General features: G+C 29.6%; 3 protein-coding genes across 3 annotated transcripts; 2 read left to right on the plus strand and 1 right to left on the minus strand.

Annotated features, from left to right (window-relative positions):
- The first annotated feature begins 3,338 nt into the window (after positions 1-3,338).
- LOC123271916 (transcription factor VBP-like) lies at positions 3,339-5,136 on the plus strand. Its single transcript, XM_044738466.1, has 2 exons — positions 3,339-4,435; positions 4,540-5,136. Exons 1-2 carry the CDS (start codon positions 4,280-4,282, stop codon positions 4,879-4,881), a joined length of 498 nt encoding a protein of 165 aa, XP_044594401.1. The 5' UTR covers positions 3,339-4,279; the 3' UTR covers positions 4,882-5,136.
- A 4,141-nt stretch (positions 5,137-9,277) lies between these two features.
- LOC123271898 (peroxiredoxin-like) lies at positions 9,278-12,035 on the plus strand. The gene is made up of 3 exons (XM_044738444.1): positions 9,278-9,598; positions 9,680-9,903; positions 11,489-12,035. Exons 1-3 carry the CDS (start codon positions 9,554-9,556, stop codon positions 11,943-11,945), a joined length of 726 nt encoding a protein of 241 aa, XP_044594379.1. The 5' UTR covers positions 9,278-9,553; the 3' UTR covers positions 11,946-12,035.
- Positions 12,036-14,519: 2,484 nt separating this feature from the next.
- LOC123271907 lies at positions 14,520-15,272 on the minus strand. Its single transcript, XM_044738456.1, has 2 exons — positions 14,793-15,272; positions 14,520-14,690 (listed from the first exon to the last, which is right to left on the minus strand). The coding sequence occupies exons 1-2, from the start codon at positions 15,232-15,234 to the stop codon at positions 14,542-14,544; spliced, it is 591 nt and encodes a 196-aa protein (XP_044594391.1). The 5' UTR covers positions 15,235-15,272; the 3' UTR covers positions 14,520-14,541.
- Positions 15,273-19,099: the final 3,827 nt, after the last annotated feature.

Here is a 19,099-nt window from a genome sequence, read left to right on the forward strand (position 1 = left end):
ATTAGCTGGACGAACCCTTAACCCTTCAGCTCAGCTCACTCCAGCTTAGGTTGTCACCGAGGTCACTGCCTGCTAAATATTGGAAGTTCAACGCAGAGCTATCTACTGGCTGTTTCTGTTTGAATTTCTCAGTATTGATGGAATTTTAATTCATCTGTCAAAATTCTAAATCAACTACCTGAGATAAAATAATATTGACAATCCTTTGTTATGAATAGTTTCGTGTAAAAAAAAATGAACTCATTTTAAAAGAATTAAGAACTAAGAAATGTAGATTTTGTTGATAATAGGTAACTTAAAATGATACTGAAATCAGTAGACATCTGATGATACTGAAGACAGCTGACATCTGTCAATTTTTTAAATTTTCACAATAAATCAATAACAATAATAAAAATGTTTTTAAAAATTTCCACTAATTATTCTTTATAATTCTCACATGTGAAATGTTTTTATTAAATTATTTTCATAATAATTTGCTATTAATATAAATTAAAAAAAATTTCTAACATCTGTCAACTTCAGTCATATGACATCTGACAATTTTTATTTTTATTAAAATCGATAAAAACAATATTTTTCGAAAATTTGCACTTGTAATTCATTTAAATTTCTAGATGTGGAATTTAAAAAATAATTTTTTTTTTTTTTAATAATTTAGATGATATGATAATAAAAAAAATTGACAGATTTTTGTTCATTTCAGTATCGTAAATTATTAAAACGCAAACATGAAACATGTAAGGTAAAAGCCCCAGTATATACACAAATATAGATATACAAATACATGGAGTGAGTATGTACGGGTACATGAGCAGCTACTGGGGCTCTTACCTTATTAACGTAAAAAATTAATAAAGTTTTGGCGGCACAATTTTTTTTTAATTTATTATTTTATTAAAAATTTTCTAGATCAATTTTTTCAAGTTTTATGACAAACTTTCCAGGCTTTCTTAGTGTTTATTAATTTTTTGATACTTCTATTTTTTTTTTTTTTTTTTTTTTTTTTTACTGATGTGACCTAAAAATTATACTTAAATTAACAAACAACTGACAATTTTTAAGATGTTTTTAAAAAATAAATTATAAAAAATTTAGAAAAAGAAATCCACATACAGTCGTCGTCATTGATTTGTAACGGTTGGCAATGATTCGAGTAAAATAAAAAATTCTCAATTTGGACATCTCTCACTAAAAATTTCAATTAATAATATGTTTGGAAAATAAAAAAAATAAACAATATCAAATAACTATAGCTAAATATAAAGACATTTACTAAAATATTAGATCATATCATTATACAAAATTAAAATTGAAAAGGCCTAAAATTATAAAATAGACCATTAAAGCAATTAAAATTTTTTTAAAATGGAAATATAAACAGAAGAAACAAAGGAAATTAAAAAATAATGACAAACCTAAATTCAGACAATAAAAGACGAATAAAAGATATCAAGGTTATTTGACATATACACAAATGAACAACTCTGAATATAGAAAAGCTTTACAAATGAACATCTCTAATTATGGACAAGAAAATTCGGCAATCTCTCAATATGGACATTTCTCATTAAAGAAAATAAGAAAAAAAAAAATTCAATATTTATAAATTAAAAAATAAGTAATAGTTCAAAAAAACATGCTTTAACATAAAACCAAACTAAAAAGTAAGAATAAATTTTTTGGATAGTTCAAAATTAAGTTAAAGTGATTAAAAAAAAAAAAAAATCATTTTTATGTAAATAAGTGTGGGGATCAGATAAAAACAATTATTCAAAGGTAATATACTCTGCACCAAGACATCTTCTTCGGAGAACTTTGCTGAAAAATTAATTTTTATTAATTATAGGTAATGTACGATTTTTTAATTTTTAGGTAGATTTTTGAGGGGTTGGTGTCGATTGAGTATCAGAACCGACACGTGCCAGAGTCGTGGCTAATTGCGCGGTTGGAATTACCATTACGCCGGTACACGATGATCCGTTTTGATGATACGCTGAATTTGATGATTAAGACGAATCACCCGCCATCTCGTCGTCGCTCAAATTGTCGAGATCATAGGAGTACGCGGTTGATGCAGCGTTCATCGCTGATGACTAGATTCAATGACGAGGGTTATTTATATCAAACTTTTCTTTTTTGACTACTAACGTGATACTATAATAAAATTAATAAAGATCAGTTCAATAGATAGATTTCTAAAAAATCTACCTAAAAATTAAAAAATCGTACATTACCTATAATTAATAAAAATTAATTTTTCAGCAAAGTTCTCCGAAGAAGATGTCTTGGTGCAGAGTATATTACCTTTGAATAATTGTTTTTATCTGATCCCCACACTTATTTACATAAAAATGATTTTTTTTTTTTTTTAATCACTTTAACTTAATTTTGAACTATCCAAAAAATTTATTCTTACTTTTTAGTTTGGTTTTATGTTAAAGCATGTTTTTTTGAACTATTACTTATTTTTTAATTTATAAATATTGAATTTTTTTTTTTCTTATTTTCTTTAATGAGAAATGTCCATATTGAGAGATTGCCGAATTTTCTTGTCCATAATTAGAGATGTTCATTTGTAAAGCTTTTCTATATTCAGAGTTGTTCATTTGTGTATATGTCAAATAACCTTGATATCTTTTATTCGTCTTTTATTGTCTGAATTTAGGTTTGTCATTATTTTTTAATTTCCTTTGTTTCTTCTGTTTATATTTCCATTTTAAAAAAATTTTAATTGCTTTAATGGTCTATTTTATAATTTTAGGCCTTTTCAATTTTAATTTTGTATAATGATATGATCTAATATTTTAGTAAATGTCTTTATATTTAGCTATAGTTATTTGATATTGTTTATTTTTTTTATTTTCCAAACATATTATTAATTGAAATTTTTAGTGAGAGATGTCCAAATTGAGAATTTTTTATTTTACTCGAATCATTGCCAACCGTTACAAATCAATGACGACGACTGTACATGAATATTGAAAAACTATCAATGTAAATTTTTCTTAATATTTTTTTAGTACTAATTAATTATTGTTAAGTAAAACCAAAGAATGGTCAGGTGTTTGCTGATCTCAAGTATCGTAATAAAATTGTTCAATTTATCATTAATTAACTGTTATTAATAGATCTATATAAACGTTTAATATAAAAATATTCTTGAATTTGTAAACTATATAAAATCTTCATCTGATAAATACTCATGTTTACTACCAAAATTATTTAATTTTCTGGCATAAAATAAAATTTTTTCAACAAATAAAATTTTAGCGAGACTTATGACTTCAAAATATTAATAGAAAAATTTTATAAAATAATATTTAATCTAGTAAAAAATAAAATTTCTTTATAAATCTCAAAAATCAGAACAATTAACTGTTAGTTGATCGCTAGTTGTTTAATACATGTAAACAACTTCAGTCTTCACTCTACTAAATTTTGACATTTAGCTTGATAAATTATTAGTTAGTTAAATTATCAAAAATCAAAAATTCCAAAAACAATGCCACGCATATACAATCACGATAAATCAGAAGATAAAAAAAGACATAACCATGTAACAGTTGCTAAATTAATTTATAGTTATTTACGCAAAGTGTCAATAATGAACGCGCAGCGAAGACGTAAAAAAAATGCTCTACATAATTTTCGCAGAACTCACATAATGAGAAAACGACCCCATCCTGGTCGTTAATCTAAAATCTGTTATTTAAAATTTAACGCAAATTTCCATTTCATCGCAGAAAAACGTCCATTCGTGAGCTTTTTATGATCCAACAGTCCTTGGTATTTATTGCATTGATTAAAAATTAACGTATATTTCCTGGAAGCATGTAAAAAATATATCAGGATATATGCATGTATGTATCTACGTATTGCACCGGTGAATATATGAGTAGACATGTACGTACATTTATATACAAATGTAGAAATAGTAATATACTCTTGTCATGATGATCAGTGATGGTTGATGGGGCCAAAGCTGATGAGCAGACCTTTAGAGTACGTGGACAGCAACTGATGGTTCACAAAGTTACGACAATCTCTGTACAATCACATCACGTAATACAATATGTATACATGCATGTACTCGAGCTTTTTTACCCATTGGAAGTCACTTGGTGTCATCCCAGGCTCGCAGTTCGTTTACCACTTTAAAGCTCTCCAGTTCTTATTTTGCCTTTAAAGTTTGAAAGTTTAAAATTTTTTTAGTAATTTTATTTGATAATAAATATTTATAATTAAAATTATTGTTATTATTAATACGGTGGTTATAATGATGAATTGTTTAAGTGAACGAAAAAAGTATCAAAGAAGTGAAAAAAAAGCAATATCTGATGACAAAAAAGACGATAAATATTATGAGCGTCGTAAGAGGAATAATGAAGCTGCTAAAAAATCACGCGATGCTAGGAAACTTCGTGAAGACTATGTAAGTTTATTTATTTAAATAATTAAAGCGATAATTGTTATACCTTGATAAATTTTTGTTCTTTAATTATTGAAAATAAATAAACAATTTATTGATCATCGTAGACGGCAATGAGAGCGAAATTGTTAGAGAACGAGAACGGGATCCTCTGGAAAAAAATAATTTTACTGTGTCAAGAAATTGAAACCCTCCATGAAGTGATAAGAAAAATTCAACGATACGTACCGACAGATAAAGCAGATGATAATTGCTCAATGAATCTCAATCAATGGGAAGCGATCTTCAATGGTAGAAAATCTTTGTGCTGCAAAACTATACCCGAGTATCCGTCATCATCATCATCAACATCATCAATTGTCAATAATAACAGTGGTAGCGTGACCGCTCTGACAGTTATCTCACGGCTTTCATCAATTTTGCATTCACCTACGCAGTCTGCCATCTAATACTCCTATTATTTACCTCTACGTGTTGCTTTATTTACTCTGAGCAATCATAATATTTACCCGTATATACCTCTAAATTAATTATTTCTTTCAACAGTTTAATAATTTATAGCTAAGCACGGCAAATATGATTATCATAATTGTATTATATTAAATTGTATTGTTTTAGTAACAATAACTGTTATTATATTGAATGTATTATCACCTGAGTGCAATGAAAAGCAAGCAATATTAATACAGAGCATCTGAAAATGATCTATCATTGTTTTATCTTTATTAATTTAATTTAAATCACATTTTTTATTATTTCCTATCTTGTCAACTATATCTGATAAGTTTTTTGTATCATTAATTTATTCTATTTTAATATAAAAATTGAATATACAAATAATAACATAATTTTCCAAACCTTTGTAAATAATTTGTTTTAACAAATACTTATAAGTATTTTTTATTTTTATTTCAAATTTTCTGGCATGTTCATACCTTCGTTTTTTTCTAAAATACTAAAAAGAACTTCTCCAATTGCGTTATCTTCGAAATTTATTTTAGTTCATTCATTTTTTTAATTTTTATTAATTGAACTTCCATAAACTTTTTAATGAAGCCTAAAAATTTATAAATACATTAATGATACTGGAAACAGCAGATATCTGACAATGTTTAGAATTTTTATAAAAAATCAATAATGGTAAAAAAAAATATTTTAAAAAATTTTCACTTATAATTTTTCTTTAATTTTTAGACGTGAAATTCTTTTCATCAAAATTTTTTCAAAATAATTTAATTGTTTTAAAAATCCAAAAATTGACAGATATCTGTTAATTTTAATATTATCTACATTAATAATTTATCACAAAATTTTTATGACCTTAAAGTTAGCAGTTACTTGACGATTTTTTATTTTTTTTTTACTAAACAAATTTGTTTCGAAAAAATTAAAAAAAAAATTGCATTTTTTATTTTCTAAAATTTCTGTCATGTCAATTTTTTTTTGTCATAATTTATTCGTTAAAAAATTCTTAAAATTATCAAATATCTGCTAAATTAATTTTCATAAAATTTTTCTACCTTACTCACTTTTAAATTCAATAATAAAACAACACAACAATCAGCACGTTGGTATTCGTAACATCTGATTATTAACCCCAAAGCTTGTATTGATAATTCTTACTTCAAATTCATTAATGGAAGTTGTTATTTTAAGCAAGCTTTAAAATCGTCTTGCACAAAAGCATATCGAGTATTTCAATAATGACAGCTTCAATAATTCCCAAACGTAAATTGTAGAGGTAATCAAACTGGATGGTGGAGGAAAAATTTGTTTACTAAAACTCAAAACACATTCTTAATTTTAATGCTAACCTTCCCAATTGTTATTGATACTTGTTAGTAGGTTAGTGTCCTATATATCTATTCTCGACGTTGAATCTGTAAAATAAATTTTGGCGGTTAAGGAAATCATAGTGAAGTGGTTATTAATTTAAGAATTGAAAAAGTTATAAAAATATAAAAGTTTAAACAACTTTAAATAATTCAAGTAAAAAAAACTAAACTATTTCCGAACGATTTTTGTTGATTTTCAATTTTAAAAAGTGATAAGAAGCTAGAGGTTATAATACATGTGACTAAATGGACAATAAAAATTTATATTTCTAAAGGGGAACAGCAACTAAAACTTGTGACGAATAATAGTTATTATTTAAATTTTGAGAATTTAACAAAATTTTTCAACTTTGAATATAATTGGGATCTACATGCTTTTTTCCCTGCACTGTATTGTTGCCGCTGGACTCTTCTTAATCGCCAAGAGGATAAATTTTTATCAATAAGTGGCAAATTCATTTGAAGCTAAAAATCAATAAAGTTTAATGAAATAAAATGGATTACCACAATATTATTATTAATTATAACAATAATAATGATAACACTTGTTACAATAATCATCAGAATGATGATGACAATGACGATAATGATTCATATTATATAAATATAGAAAAATTAGAAGAAGAAGAAGAAGAAGAAGAATATATGGATCAAGAAGTCGATGAAGTGATAGAAGAGTTAATAGAAATAGATATTCCTCTATGTCTTCCTCATGCTTATGAAGATTACTTCGAGGTACGTAAACAAGTAAAAAACGGAACACGGTCAGTTCACACTATTCTTCATGTGTCAGTAGAACAATACCAAGAGTACTTTTATGAGAAGATATCTTGTGATATAGAGCTAACTCTTCTCGTAATGGCTATGCGCCTGCACGATAATGATTTTGTCAAATTTCTTTTAAATAGTAACGTGAATGTAACCGTAGCCCCAAGGGGATGTGAACTGCCTCTATTGACTGCTATTTTGATGAGAAACATAGTATTTGTTGATGAAATAATTACTGCGGGTGGTGAAATAAATGAGCGATCTCAAATACGAATCCATGATCACCTTTACTATTGCTCGCCAATTGAGCTTGCAGTGATAAAAAATGAACCTGAAATTCTTAATTTGTTAATAAGCAGAGGGGGTTATGTTAATATTCCTAATCCAGTTGATAATGTATCTGCTTTGTACCTGGCTGCGCACCACAGTTCCTACGAAGCTATGAAGATTCTTCTATCTTGGGACGCCAATGTAGATCATGTTACTGATGTCCAAATAGGAAGTATTACTGTCACGGAAACACCTTTGTCAGCTATAATAAAACAAGGATTGAATCTAAAAGCTGTTAAGTGGATGCTGAAGAATCTCAGGATGGATATTAATTTTATAGACTCAATGGGCTTCTCTTACCTTCATCACGCTGTCTTCTTGAGTCAAAATCCACGAATGGTGGCCTATCTTCTGGATGCTGGGATTGAAATTAGCGTACCAGACGGTGATGGCACTTTTGCTGTTGAGTATCAGGATGAAAATGATCCGGCTTGTCAAGTGTGTGTTAATCTTGTAAGAGGACACATTGTGAAGATGATACTTGCTGATTTTGACATGTGTCAAAGAAATATGCAGGGTATTCATGGGATAAATTTCGGTAGGTTTCCTATGGACTGTTTCACTGAAGTATCCAAGATGAAGGAATATCATCTCTATACCACTGATTTGACTTGCTACACCTTGCTTCATTTATCTCTTCGTCAAGCTGCTAAAAAATTGGAGCAAGTTGATGCTACCTGTCGTTTATATCAGGAAATCTTCAACGAATTTCCCATTTACGCTGGGATGATCATACATCGCTTAGACAGGGCGCGAAGATATTCACTTGGTTATTATTCTTGAACTTGATTGTTTAGTCAATTTTTAAGATTTATCGGTTGAATATTTTATTAGATTTTTGTAATTCTCATTATGTAAATATTGTATTATTCTATCTTTTCTATCTTAAGTTGTAAATAAACTTCTAAAGTATTATAAAATTTATATTTAATTTAGATGCTCTACTTTAAGACAAACAATCGTAATTGCAACAATTTCGGTCTTTTTTTCTATATTGTTGCATTTTTTTAATACTTAAACAATCTGATATTTTTTTCTTGAAAAGTTTTGATATATTGATGCATATCTCATCTCTAAATTAAAATTGTTATCAATTTAAAGTGTGAACTTGTTGAGTATTTTTTTTTTTAATTATTGAACTTAATCATCTCGCATAATTTTTATAATAATTTAAATTAATTGATTTCTGACAATTTTTGGATTTTTATAACAACTAAATTTTCGTAAAAAAAATTTTACATCAGAAATTAAAAAAAAATTATTAGTCCGAATTAATAATATATATAATATGTTAACAATTGATTTGCTACAAAAATAACAAAAATTGTCTGATATCTGCTGGTTTTAGTATTACGCATTGTTTTTATAATTATAGGTATTTCTTACCGACACGGCGTTAGTTTTGTGCAGAAATGTATAATAAAAAAAATTTTACGCAAAAAGAAATCAGAATACCAAAAAGTATGACAAAGACCGGAATAATTTTTAATATGCTAATTGCCTTGATTTAAAATATAAATCAATAAATAATCTTAATCATTATTCCACAGATTCTTAGTCATGAGAGCGTCTTCTAGCTCAGCTCGGTTTTTAGAAGATATATCAGCCACTCCATTAAATTATATGATAAATTTTTTTGTAAAATGAATTTAAGATAGTATTTTTTTTATAATATATTGGATTCAGTTGAATGAAATTTCATTAAAAACTCAATATTGTAATCATATATGACAATTCTATTCACAAAAAATCATAATTTTCTCTTTTTTGTTCTTTTTCTTGAATTTTAATTTGTCGGTATCTCAGAAAAAACTTTCATTGCTTATAGTCGATAAGCAAAATTTCAAAGTTACCAATCATGGGTAAACTAGAAACGGTCCTCGAGTTTCTATATTATTCATGCGCGTGAGTATTATACTTTTCCAAAATACACTCCGTCAGATAAATAAAACAAGAACGTATACGAATAAAAAAAAAAGCCGCAGGAAGTTGTTTTTATTATAACCAATTCTTAGACATTCCTATTTCTATCAATAAAATTGTAAGTTATTGATAATTGTCAGTAGTTGTTAATCGAGTAATTCCATAAAAAAACTTAACCTATTTTTTACTTGGTGTTTTTAATAAATTTGATAAAATTTTTATTATATAATCTAACACGTGAAGATTAAGTGGATTATTACATAAAATGTCAAGATTATTAATAAATTTGTGTCCTAAAATAAAAAGCCTGGTAAGTTTTATTGACAGTTATCATTTATTAATTTATTAATGGTTCATTGATATTAATTCTGATTTAATTTTTTTGAACAAGATTTCATCGGCTGCCGGGTCATTGATTGACGTTAAATCTGTTAATTTAATAAACAGCACCCGTAATTTTTCAATAACATCAAGATTATTGTCGGCCTGGCCGCAAATCCAAAAGCGAGCTCCAGAATTTGCCGGTACTGCTGTTGTTGATGGTGATTTCAAGGAAATAAAATTATCTGACTACAGTGGAAAATACCTTGTCTTGTTTTTTTATCCACTTGATTTGTAAGTATTGAATTATTTGTTGATAAAACTATAATCATTAATTTCTATAAAGACATCAAATTATCAAATTGTGACATTCATTTCAAATCAAAGTTTAAACGCTCCAACGAAGTAAAGCAACGATTTTATTTAATATTTTAATTATTATCACAACAATCAAACATTTTATTGTTTAACGTTAAAAACAAATTATTTTGCCGTAAATATTAATTAAGTGTCACAATCTGATTATTAAATGACATAAAGATTAAAGTTAATTATAATTACCATGTAAATAATTTAAAGCGAACTAAATGTATCAGTTCATTAAGATTTAGTGTGTATGAAAGTTTCGACGGTAATATTAATCATTAAATATAATTAATAATTGTTTACATATAATAACATATGAATAATTGAAAAAATATCTATATAAAAATATAATTATATTTTATTATTTCTCATTTGGCTGAGATTTATTTGGTACAGCGACCATATTTTTTAGGATCTGCTCCAATTATACGATAATATATGTTATATATTAACAATAACAATAATAATGATTAATTATTATCTAAAAGTTTAAATTTGTTTGTATTATAAGCGATCGCTTCGAGTACATTAACCATTAATTAGATTGATAATTAAAATAAAAAAGTACGATTTGAGTAAAACTAGAAGTAAAGTATCAGTAATAATTATAGGGTTAGATTAAGTAATTAAATAGTTACTATTACTGAATGAATTGATAATTAATATTAATATTTTTAATTGGTCATAATAATAATAATAATAATAATAATAATAATAATAATAATAATAATAATAATAATAAATAAAATTAATGCACTTTGCTATCATTGCCGATAAGAAGTAGGAAAAATATGAAATATAACTTTTTTAATTGTTGGCATTTGGAGATGTTCGCTATAGACTTAACTAAAATATTAAATAATTAATAAGTAATGTAAAAATAAATACTTGAACATTTTTTTTTTTTTTTTTTTTTTTTTTCCAAAGCACGATTGAGTAAAAGTAGCGAATAATACATCTGCTGTGCGTGCGTATTATAAAAAATTAATTATTTAATTTATAAGGCCTTTTTTTAAATTGCTTTCCATTCTCCATGACGGGCTCTTCTAAAAGGCAATTATTTTAATTGTCAATGAATAAAACAAAATAAATAAACAATTTATTAAAATAATTATTTTTTATGATTAAATATTTAACAAATTAAATATTAATGATAATTAATTTTTTACTATTATTTTTAGAAGACGTTTAATATATGAATACCAGTTTTCAAATAACAATTGTGTCTTTTTATTAAAAATATTTGTATAAATGAAATATTCGACAAAGCTAATGTTTCTAATAGTTAATAAATAATCATAATAATTCATAATAGTACGTGATTTTACGCGCGACCAATCTCAATGATTTACATGCGGTAATTAACAGTTTCACCTGAAATAGATTGAAGAAAATAAAATTAAATATTAATTTTATAATTTTTTACTATAAACTTCATCAAAAAATTAATGAAATATTAAGTATTATTACTCGAACTATACAATTAAAATAATAAAATTTTTTTTTTTTTCAGCACATTCGTATGCCCAACCGAGTTGATAGCATTCAATGAAAAGCTATCAGAATTCAAGTCGCTAAACACCGAAGTAATTGGTGTTTCAACAGACTCTCACTTCAGTCACTTGGCGTGGATAAACACTCCTCGTAAGCAAGGCGGTCTGGGCGGGTTGGGTTACCCGCTGTTAAGTGATTTCAACAAACAAATATCCTCAAGGTACGGAGTCCTCTTAGACGAGCCGGGTGTTGCACTACGTGGTCTATTCATCATCGACAAAGAGGGCTTCTTGCGGCAGATGAGTGTCAACGATTTGCCCGTGGGCCGCAGTGTCGACGAGACACTGCGTCTCATAAAGGCTTTCCAATTTGTGGAGAAACACGGGGAAGTTTGTCCCGCTAATTGGCAACCCGACTCCAAAACGATCAAGCCCAATCCCAAGGACAGCAAGGAGTACTTCGAGACCGTAAATTAATAAAATAAGTTTTACTATTAACAATAATTAATAATTAAAAATTAAACGTACTTGATATATTATATTAGAAAATATAAGTGGTCACAGTAATTGTTTCCGTTTTTTGTTATCCTATTAATTTTTTAGGGTTGATATGAATGAGCAAGAACATGAACGAGTAACTGCGCGTGCTGGAGTGTGTTTAAAACAGCAATTTGCAGTCGTCGATTGATACATTATAGTTTGGAGTACACGCACGTGCGAATGGTGTAATTTTTCTGCCAGAAAAATTATTATTGTTATTGTTATTTTTATAGAGAGTATAAAGTATGAAGATGATGAATGCAGCAACCAAGACCAATCAGTGATGAAGGGCACGAGGGCACACGGAGTTTGAATAAGAGACTATCGTCTGTACGGTCTGTAGTGGGAGGAAATATATATATAAGTATATATAAGGGTCGCAAGGGTGAAGAGAGATCGGAGATGGGGGAAAGAAATAGGCACACCAAGCAATCTCATGCTGGTTGATTTGATTCTTTGTGGCGATGGGAGCAATAGCAGATCGAGTAGTCACTCTGAAAGACCACGTTTCCTTGGGTTCCTTCCTCGGCGGATTATCCTTCTCTCGTCTTTATCTCTCGCTTCTGTGAATTTGTGTCCAATCCTACGGATTTATTATTATTGTACAAGGAAGTCATTCAAAGTACACAGATTATTTTTTCGATTTCTTTTTTATTGATGACTGGAATTTATTTTCTGTCTGAAAGAAATTTGTAATTGATTTTATTACGTGCGTTTATTAGCTAATTTTTGCGCGATAAATGCAAAGATTTGAGGATTGAATCATATTATCAGATTTGGGTGTGAAGAAAGGGTGAAGCTGAGTAAAAAATTCGAAATTTTATTGATGAAAGTAATAAAGTAATTGAAATATAATTTTAGAATGTTATTATATTAAATATTTTGTAAGGCAGTTATCATAAGAGTTGATGGAAAAGTGGTAAATTATAGTTTTCAAGAGTTCCGAACGGTGGCGGCACTAGTTTGTTTGTCGGGATCAAAGTAGACAAGTTGGAGCGAGTTATTAATTAATTATCGTCTGAAAGTTAAGATTCTTACGTTTTGTCACACTAAATTTTATCTGAAACTCAATTTATTAATTATCAATGCAATTATCTTGAAGAAATCAGCTGTGCTCTTTTAAACATTGTTGATTTATATTTGTAGAAAAATAAGATCTTCATGCGTAACTGGGTTTATGAAAAAATTAATGTAATTAAAGAGAAATAATCTTGATCCAAAAAAAATTTTCGAATGAAGTTGAATTTATGATACTGAAATCAACAGATACTTAAAAATTTCATCATTTTATGGAATATACTAGCTGACCCGGCAAACGTTGTTTTGCCATGTGAATAATTTCTAGAGAATTTCTAGTGTCGAAAAAAAATTACTAACTTATTGGAAGTGTATAAGGATGTGGAATATGAGTGAAAAAGGCCTGGAGCGCTGTGAACGATGAGGGAATGTTGTTTAAAAATAACAAAACACCAAACATTAATTGTTTTAATTTATTAAAAGTAATAATTATTTATATAATTAATTAATTACATAATATTAATCTCTTAATGCTGCAGCGTGAACAATATTTTTTGTTAGCCCGTCTTTAGCTAATACAAACAAACTTGATGGTTTACCCACTCGAGAGCATGCAACGTATAATTGTCCGTGTGAAAAACATGGTGTGCTCAAATCTAAGCCACAAACAGACATTGTTTGGCCTTGGGATTTATTAATAGTCATTGCAAATGCCAATCTAATCGGAAATTGAATACGCTTAAATTGAATTGGCACATCTGTGGGTATAATAGGTATTCGTGGTATCAATATATTTTCACCTCGAAACTTGCCATTTAAATGATTGTCCGCCATTATCTGGATTCCTTCGACGACATATTGGATATCCGTCGAAATTTGTGATTGTATCGTTAGTGAAATCTTTAGGGAAATTTTTTGTACATTTTCCATCTGACATGCAAGGCGATGAACGATTAAAAGTACCGCATGGGCCATGAATCATGTTTGCTGTAACAATATCAAACAGTAATTGATCAGTAGACGGATCGGGAATTTCTGCAGAAATTATATTATCTATTTCTTCAGGACGGATTTGGTCGATTAACCAAACCAAAATGTGGGCATGAGGTAATCCTCGCTTTTGCCACTCAACCGAATACAGCCAGCAACGTGTGGGACCGAATACATGTGATTTAGTAATAAAATTTATTAATGACTTCAGCTTTTGTCTAAGCACACGTGCTGTAATGTCATGACGATGTATTGCATTTTGGCCAGGCAATAGCAAAGATGTAATCTCTGGCCATTTTGGATTACATGTGAATGTGATAAATAAACACGGTCGCCCATATTCGCGCACGAAAGTCAGAGCATCCTGTATATACTCTTGCATATGACGTGGACTGCCTACGTACGATGATGGTAGAATGACAGAGTTACCAATTTCGGCGGCGTCGGCGTTGTTGACAATAGCGTCTCGCAAGTGAATGTACTCTTCCACACGTAGCTTAAGTTGATTATATCGTAAGTATCGTAGTCATTCGCCTACTATCTTCGCGTACATGTCGACCATGAATTGTTGACAAAGCTCTCGAAATCGTAGAATGACGTTATCCAGCCCGCGTCTAATCATCAATCTATACGCATAATAATCCTTCGAGCTAACGTTTTTGTTTGTTTCGGCTCCTGTAATAATATATTCATAAATATTAATTTAAGTTAATTGCGTTTAATAATTTAATTGTTTTGTTAAAAGTGTAATAATCAAATTCATAATAAATGAAGTACCTGATACGGGATCTCGTTGTTTAATATTTATGCTATATCCGTCTTGTCCCTTCCAGAAGATTAGCAGATATTGGAGAGCGTCATATGAACGGTGTGTATCAGCAATGAACTGAAGATTATTATTTCTCCTACGAATCACAATTTCTCGTGCACCTGTACGATCGCCAACCATGATTCCAGCAACGTCGTCAGTAACAGGTGCATTGAATCTACGAATGTGTTCTCCAGCTGGTGTTTTATCAGGATTAATAACAATAGCGTGATTATCGCTTTCTAATTTGTGCATGTGGGATTTGAATATTTTCAACAATTCATTATGCTCATTCAATAGAGCATCCAGCTCGCTGACGATGCATCTAGCAAAGAATGAATCAAGGTTATTGTAGCCACAACGTGCATCCACCCGATTGGCTAGTGCGCTTCCGGAGTCCTCGCCGCCCATAAAGTAGATTTGTAAAAATTTATGTGGTTCGTTTGGCATTGGCATCTGATTTTAAATGTAGAATTGTATTGTTGACCATTTGCATTAGTATTTTGAACTATTTCTGTTGCTCCGAACGATGTCATTTGAAAGCATGAGTTGAATGTTCGAATGGACTTCAGGAACACGTTAGAATCTGGATCTGTGCCGATAAGCAAACCGTTCAATGGTTCCGGTGGTGTTTCAATTACAGGTAGTTGTACCTTCCCTGACGCGCAACACATCCCGGCTGGTTCATTTTTGAATTTCAAAGCATGACAATACGGGCATTCTTTGTCCATAGCACCAATTACTACTTTTGAATGAGCATAATATTCGATATCGGGCTCATACTGGAATGCTAGACGCAGAAATGATGTAGCTACAAATGCTCGATGTGCCTGTTGGCGTTGTTGGTCATTCGCTCTGCGTCTATTGACAGTAAAACGGTGTGATTGTCGTTGTTCTAATCTCATGACTTCATTGCGTTCAGCTCGTGTATCGTCTGATTGTTCTTGACGCAATTGCGCCATTCTCACACGCGCTCCAGTATTTTCTTCCTGAACTTGTTCTTCGGTTCTTTGGGCTCTTCTATTTCGAATGCTTCTAGATTTATTTGTATCACGGCTGAAATTGGCCCCTTTGCGTTTTGTTGGCATTGTTCACTGTACAATACAAAACACACATGAATAGAACTGATTGAATTATTTAATTATTATATTAATCATTTATTTTATCTTTGATTACATTAAATATACATGTAAAAATTAGATAGTTTCACGAAAGCGAAAAATTTATGTTTCTTAATTATATCGAAAATACATATTGTTAGAAATAGTGAAAAAAAAAAATTCTGTCGAAGTTAGAGCTCTTATAAGTAAACACAAAAAAAATTTCCCAATTGTAATAAAAATCTAACTTTCACCGAATTCGTTTTTCACCATTCCCAACAATATTTTCGTTATAAATAAGAAAGAATAATTTTTGATTTTATAATAAACGTAAAAAATAATTTATACTTACAACTCAATAGCCGTTGTTTGCGGGAACTCGTGACACGTGTTGAGTATTTTAAAGGTAAGTCACTTAATTAACTGATCGTGCGATTTACACTCAAAATTAATAATTTTATTAGTTATTAATAATTAATTATATTCAATAATATTAGTTATTAATAAATAAATAATAAAGTTACTCGAGAATATATTTGATATGAGAGTTACACTGAGATAGTAAAAATGTTTAACTACTACGCTTGAAGCAAAAACACTAATAATAGCCGAAAACTGTAGAGGTAACATCCCTACTCCGTGCTGTTTACAGGGTGAGAAGTGACACTGGTAGACACATGGAGGGGATAACTTATCAAGTGATAATAATTGATATTATCGAGCGGGATAGAAAATGATAAAATTATGAAAATGACTATTAAAAAGCAAGGGTTGGTGATAAAAAAGTGCAAATTTAGAGTTGTATGTATTTTTTGATGCCACATAATAAAAAAATAGAAAAAAAAAAATTTTACCAAAAAAATAAAAAAAAATTTTTAGGGTGAACACCCCTTATCAGTTAGAGGTTAGAAAAATAGATAGTAGCCGATTCTCAGGCTTACTGAATATGCATAAAAAATTTCATGAGAATCGGTCAAGCCGTTTCGGAGGAGTATGGGAACGAACATTGTGACACGAGAATTTTATATATTAGATTGATGATAAGAAACTATTTTCAACAATTTTATCAATTTTTCAGAATTTTTACACGTAAAATTAAAAAAAAAAATTTTTTTTTACAATAATTTATTTGTCAAAAAAATTCTACTAATTTGAATTAGGTTAATTTTTTTATCAGCATACGTGAAAATTGTGATACTGAAATCAGCAGATGCTTGACAATTTTTTGGTTCTATTTAACAAATCAATTACTTAGAAAAATTATTTAACTTAGTTTTCATTTATATTTTTTTACAATTTCTAGATATGAACATTTTTTTAGAGTATTTTATGTGAAAAATGATCAAATGTCTGTTAATTTCAGTGCCACCTAAAATAGGTATTTATTAAGTTGAAAGTGCGGGTTTTTTCTGAAAAAAATTAGAAAAACGGTTGACCCTGAAGGCCATCCCTGCAACTTCCCGCTAATTCCATACTTAGGCGCTTAAAATTGCACCAATGACGTTTTTGAGCTCTTCGAGCTCAAAAATACAATTTAAGGGTTATTTTGAGCTCTCCGAGCTCAAAGAAATTGCTTTCCTATGCTTTTGAGCTCTTCGAGCTCAAAAGTCTGATAGAGATTTGATGACACAATTTTTTGAATTTTTAAACCGCAATAACTTTTGAATGAATAAACCGATTTTCACCCCGTTGGCAGCATTCGACGCAGTTTTTCAAGCCTTACAAAGAATCTTAAATTTTGAATTGATCGCGCTAGAAATTTCGGAGTTATTCCGAAAAAACACTTTTTTCGGTTTTCTTTCGTTCACGATATCTCTCGAACGAATCAACCGATTTTGACCGGACTGGTGGTGATCGACGTGGTTTTTTGAGATTAAGAGCTGATTAGTTTTTGGAATTGAACCATCAAGCCGTTTAAAAGTTATTCCAAAAAAACCACATTTGAAAAAAATTTTTTTTTCAGTTTTTTGAAGATTTCTCAAAATCTATTGATCTGAATCGGTCCAAATAGTTTTCAAAATCTAAGTTTAGTTAAGTCCTTTAGAATGGCACCAACCGCGATGAAATCGGTCAAGCCGTTCAAAAGTTATAAGCGGTTCACATACTTTCACACACACACACACACACACACACACACACACACACACACACACACACACACACACACACACACACACACACACACACACACACACACACACACACACACATACACATACATACATACAGATACCGTGACAACCTCGCGGGGATAGTCAGGGAAGTTTCCAGTGATCTTTAAACGTCGAGATCTGATGAAAACTCGATTTTTGCAAAACGGGGTGAAAACAATAACTTCCCAATTTTTGAAAATCTTCGATTTTCTTAGCGGGAAGTTAAAAATTAATCAAAAAGTATATAGTATAATAAATACTTTATTTTTAAATATTTTTATCCAGATAAAGAATCTTAAATGACTCTATTTAACAAGAAAGCTTAATCATTGAATTTTTTCTAGGTATGAATCGAAGAAATGTAAGAATCAAAAACTCTAATAATTTTCCGTCAATTGATTATTGATTGATGTTCGAAATATCAAACTGCTCAAGATAATTATATCATAAAGTGAACATGTATGATCGTCAGGACGATAAACCAGGTAAAATAATAATTTAAGCGTAATTTGAAACCGTAATCGGTTTTATGTGGTATCCAATTGAAATTTGAACGTGGATTGAAATTGGCGAGTAAGTAGTATGGAGTTGGGAGTGAGGTGAGTGGAAAAGGGTGATGAGTGCTACTTGAAATCGATAAGCTACACCTTTTGAGAGATCTATATGTAGGTAGAGAAGTAGGTACTCTCTTTATATATGTATATACATATATAAGTAGGTAGAGTTCGCCAAAGGGGATATATGCAATTGGAAATGGTAAAAGAAAGAGCGGTTGTATAACGGTAGAGCGAGAGATAACGTTGAAAGAGACTTACGTCTTCAAAGGTCTCGTGATAAATTTGCGCTAGTGGAGAAGCTGAGCGTGTGTACCGCGTTGGAGGGGAGGTGGGGTTTTACGACGAGTTAGATATTATATATAATAAGAAGGAGAGAAGCAGAGATAAAGAGAGAAAGATGAAGATGAGGGAGCTTATTATTTCGCGATGTTAGTAGTCAAGGTACTGTACTCTTTTTACTTAACTT

The sequence above is a fragment of the Cotesia glomerata genome, linkage group LG9 (genome assembly GCF_020080835.1).
Source record: "Cotesia glomerata isolate CgM1 linkage group LG9, MPM_Cglom_v2.3, whole genome shotgun sequence".
NCBI classification, from domain to species: Eukaryota; Metazoa; Arthropoda; class Insecta; order Hymenoptera; family Braconidae; genus Cotesia; species Cotesia glomerata.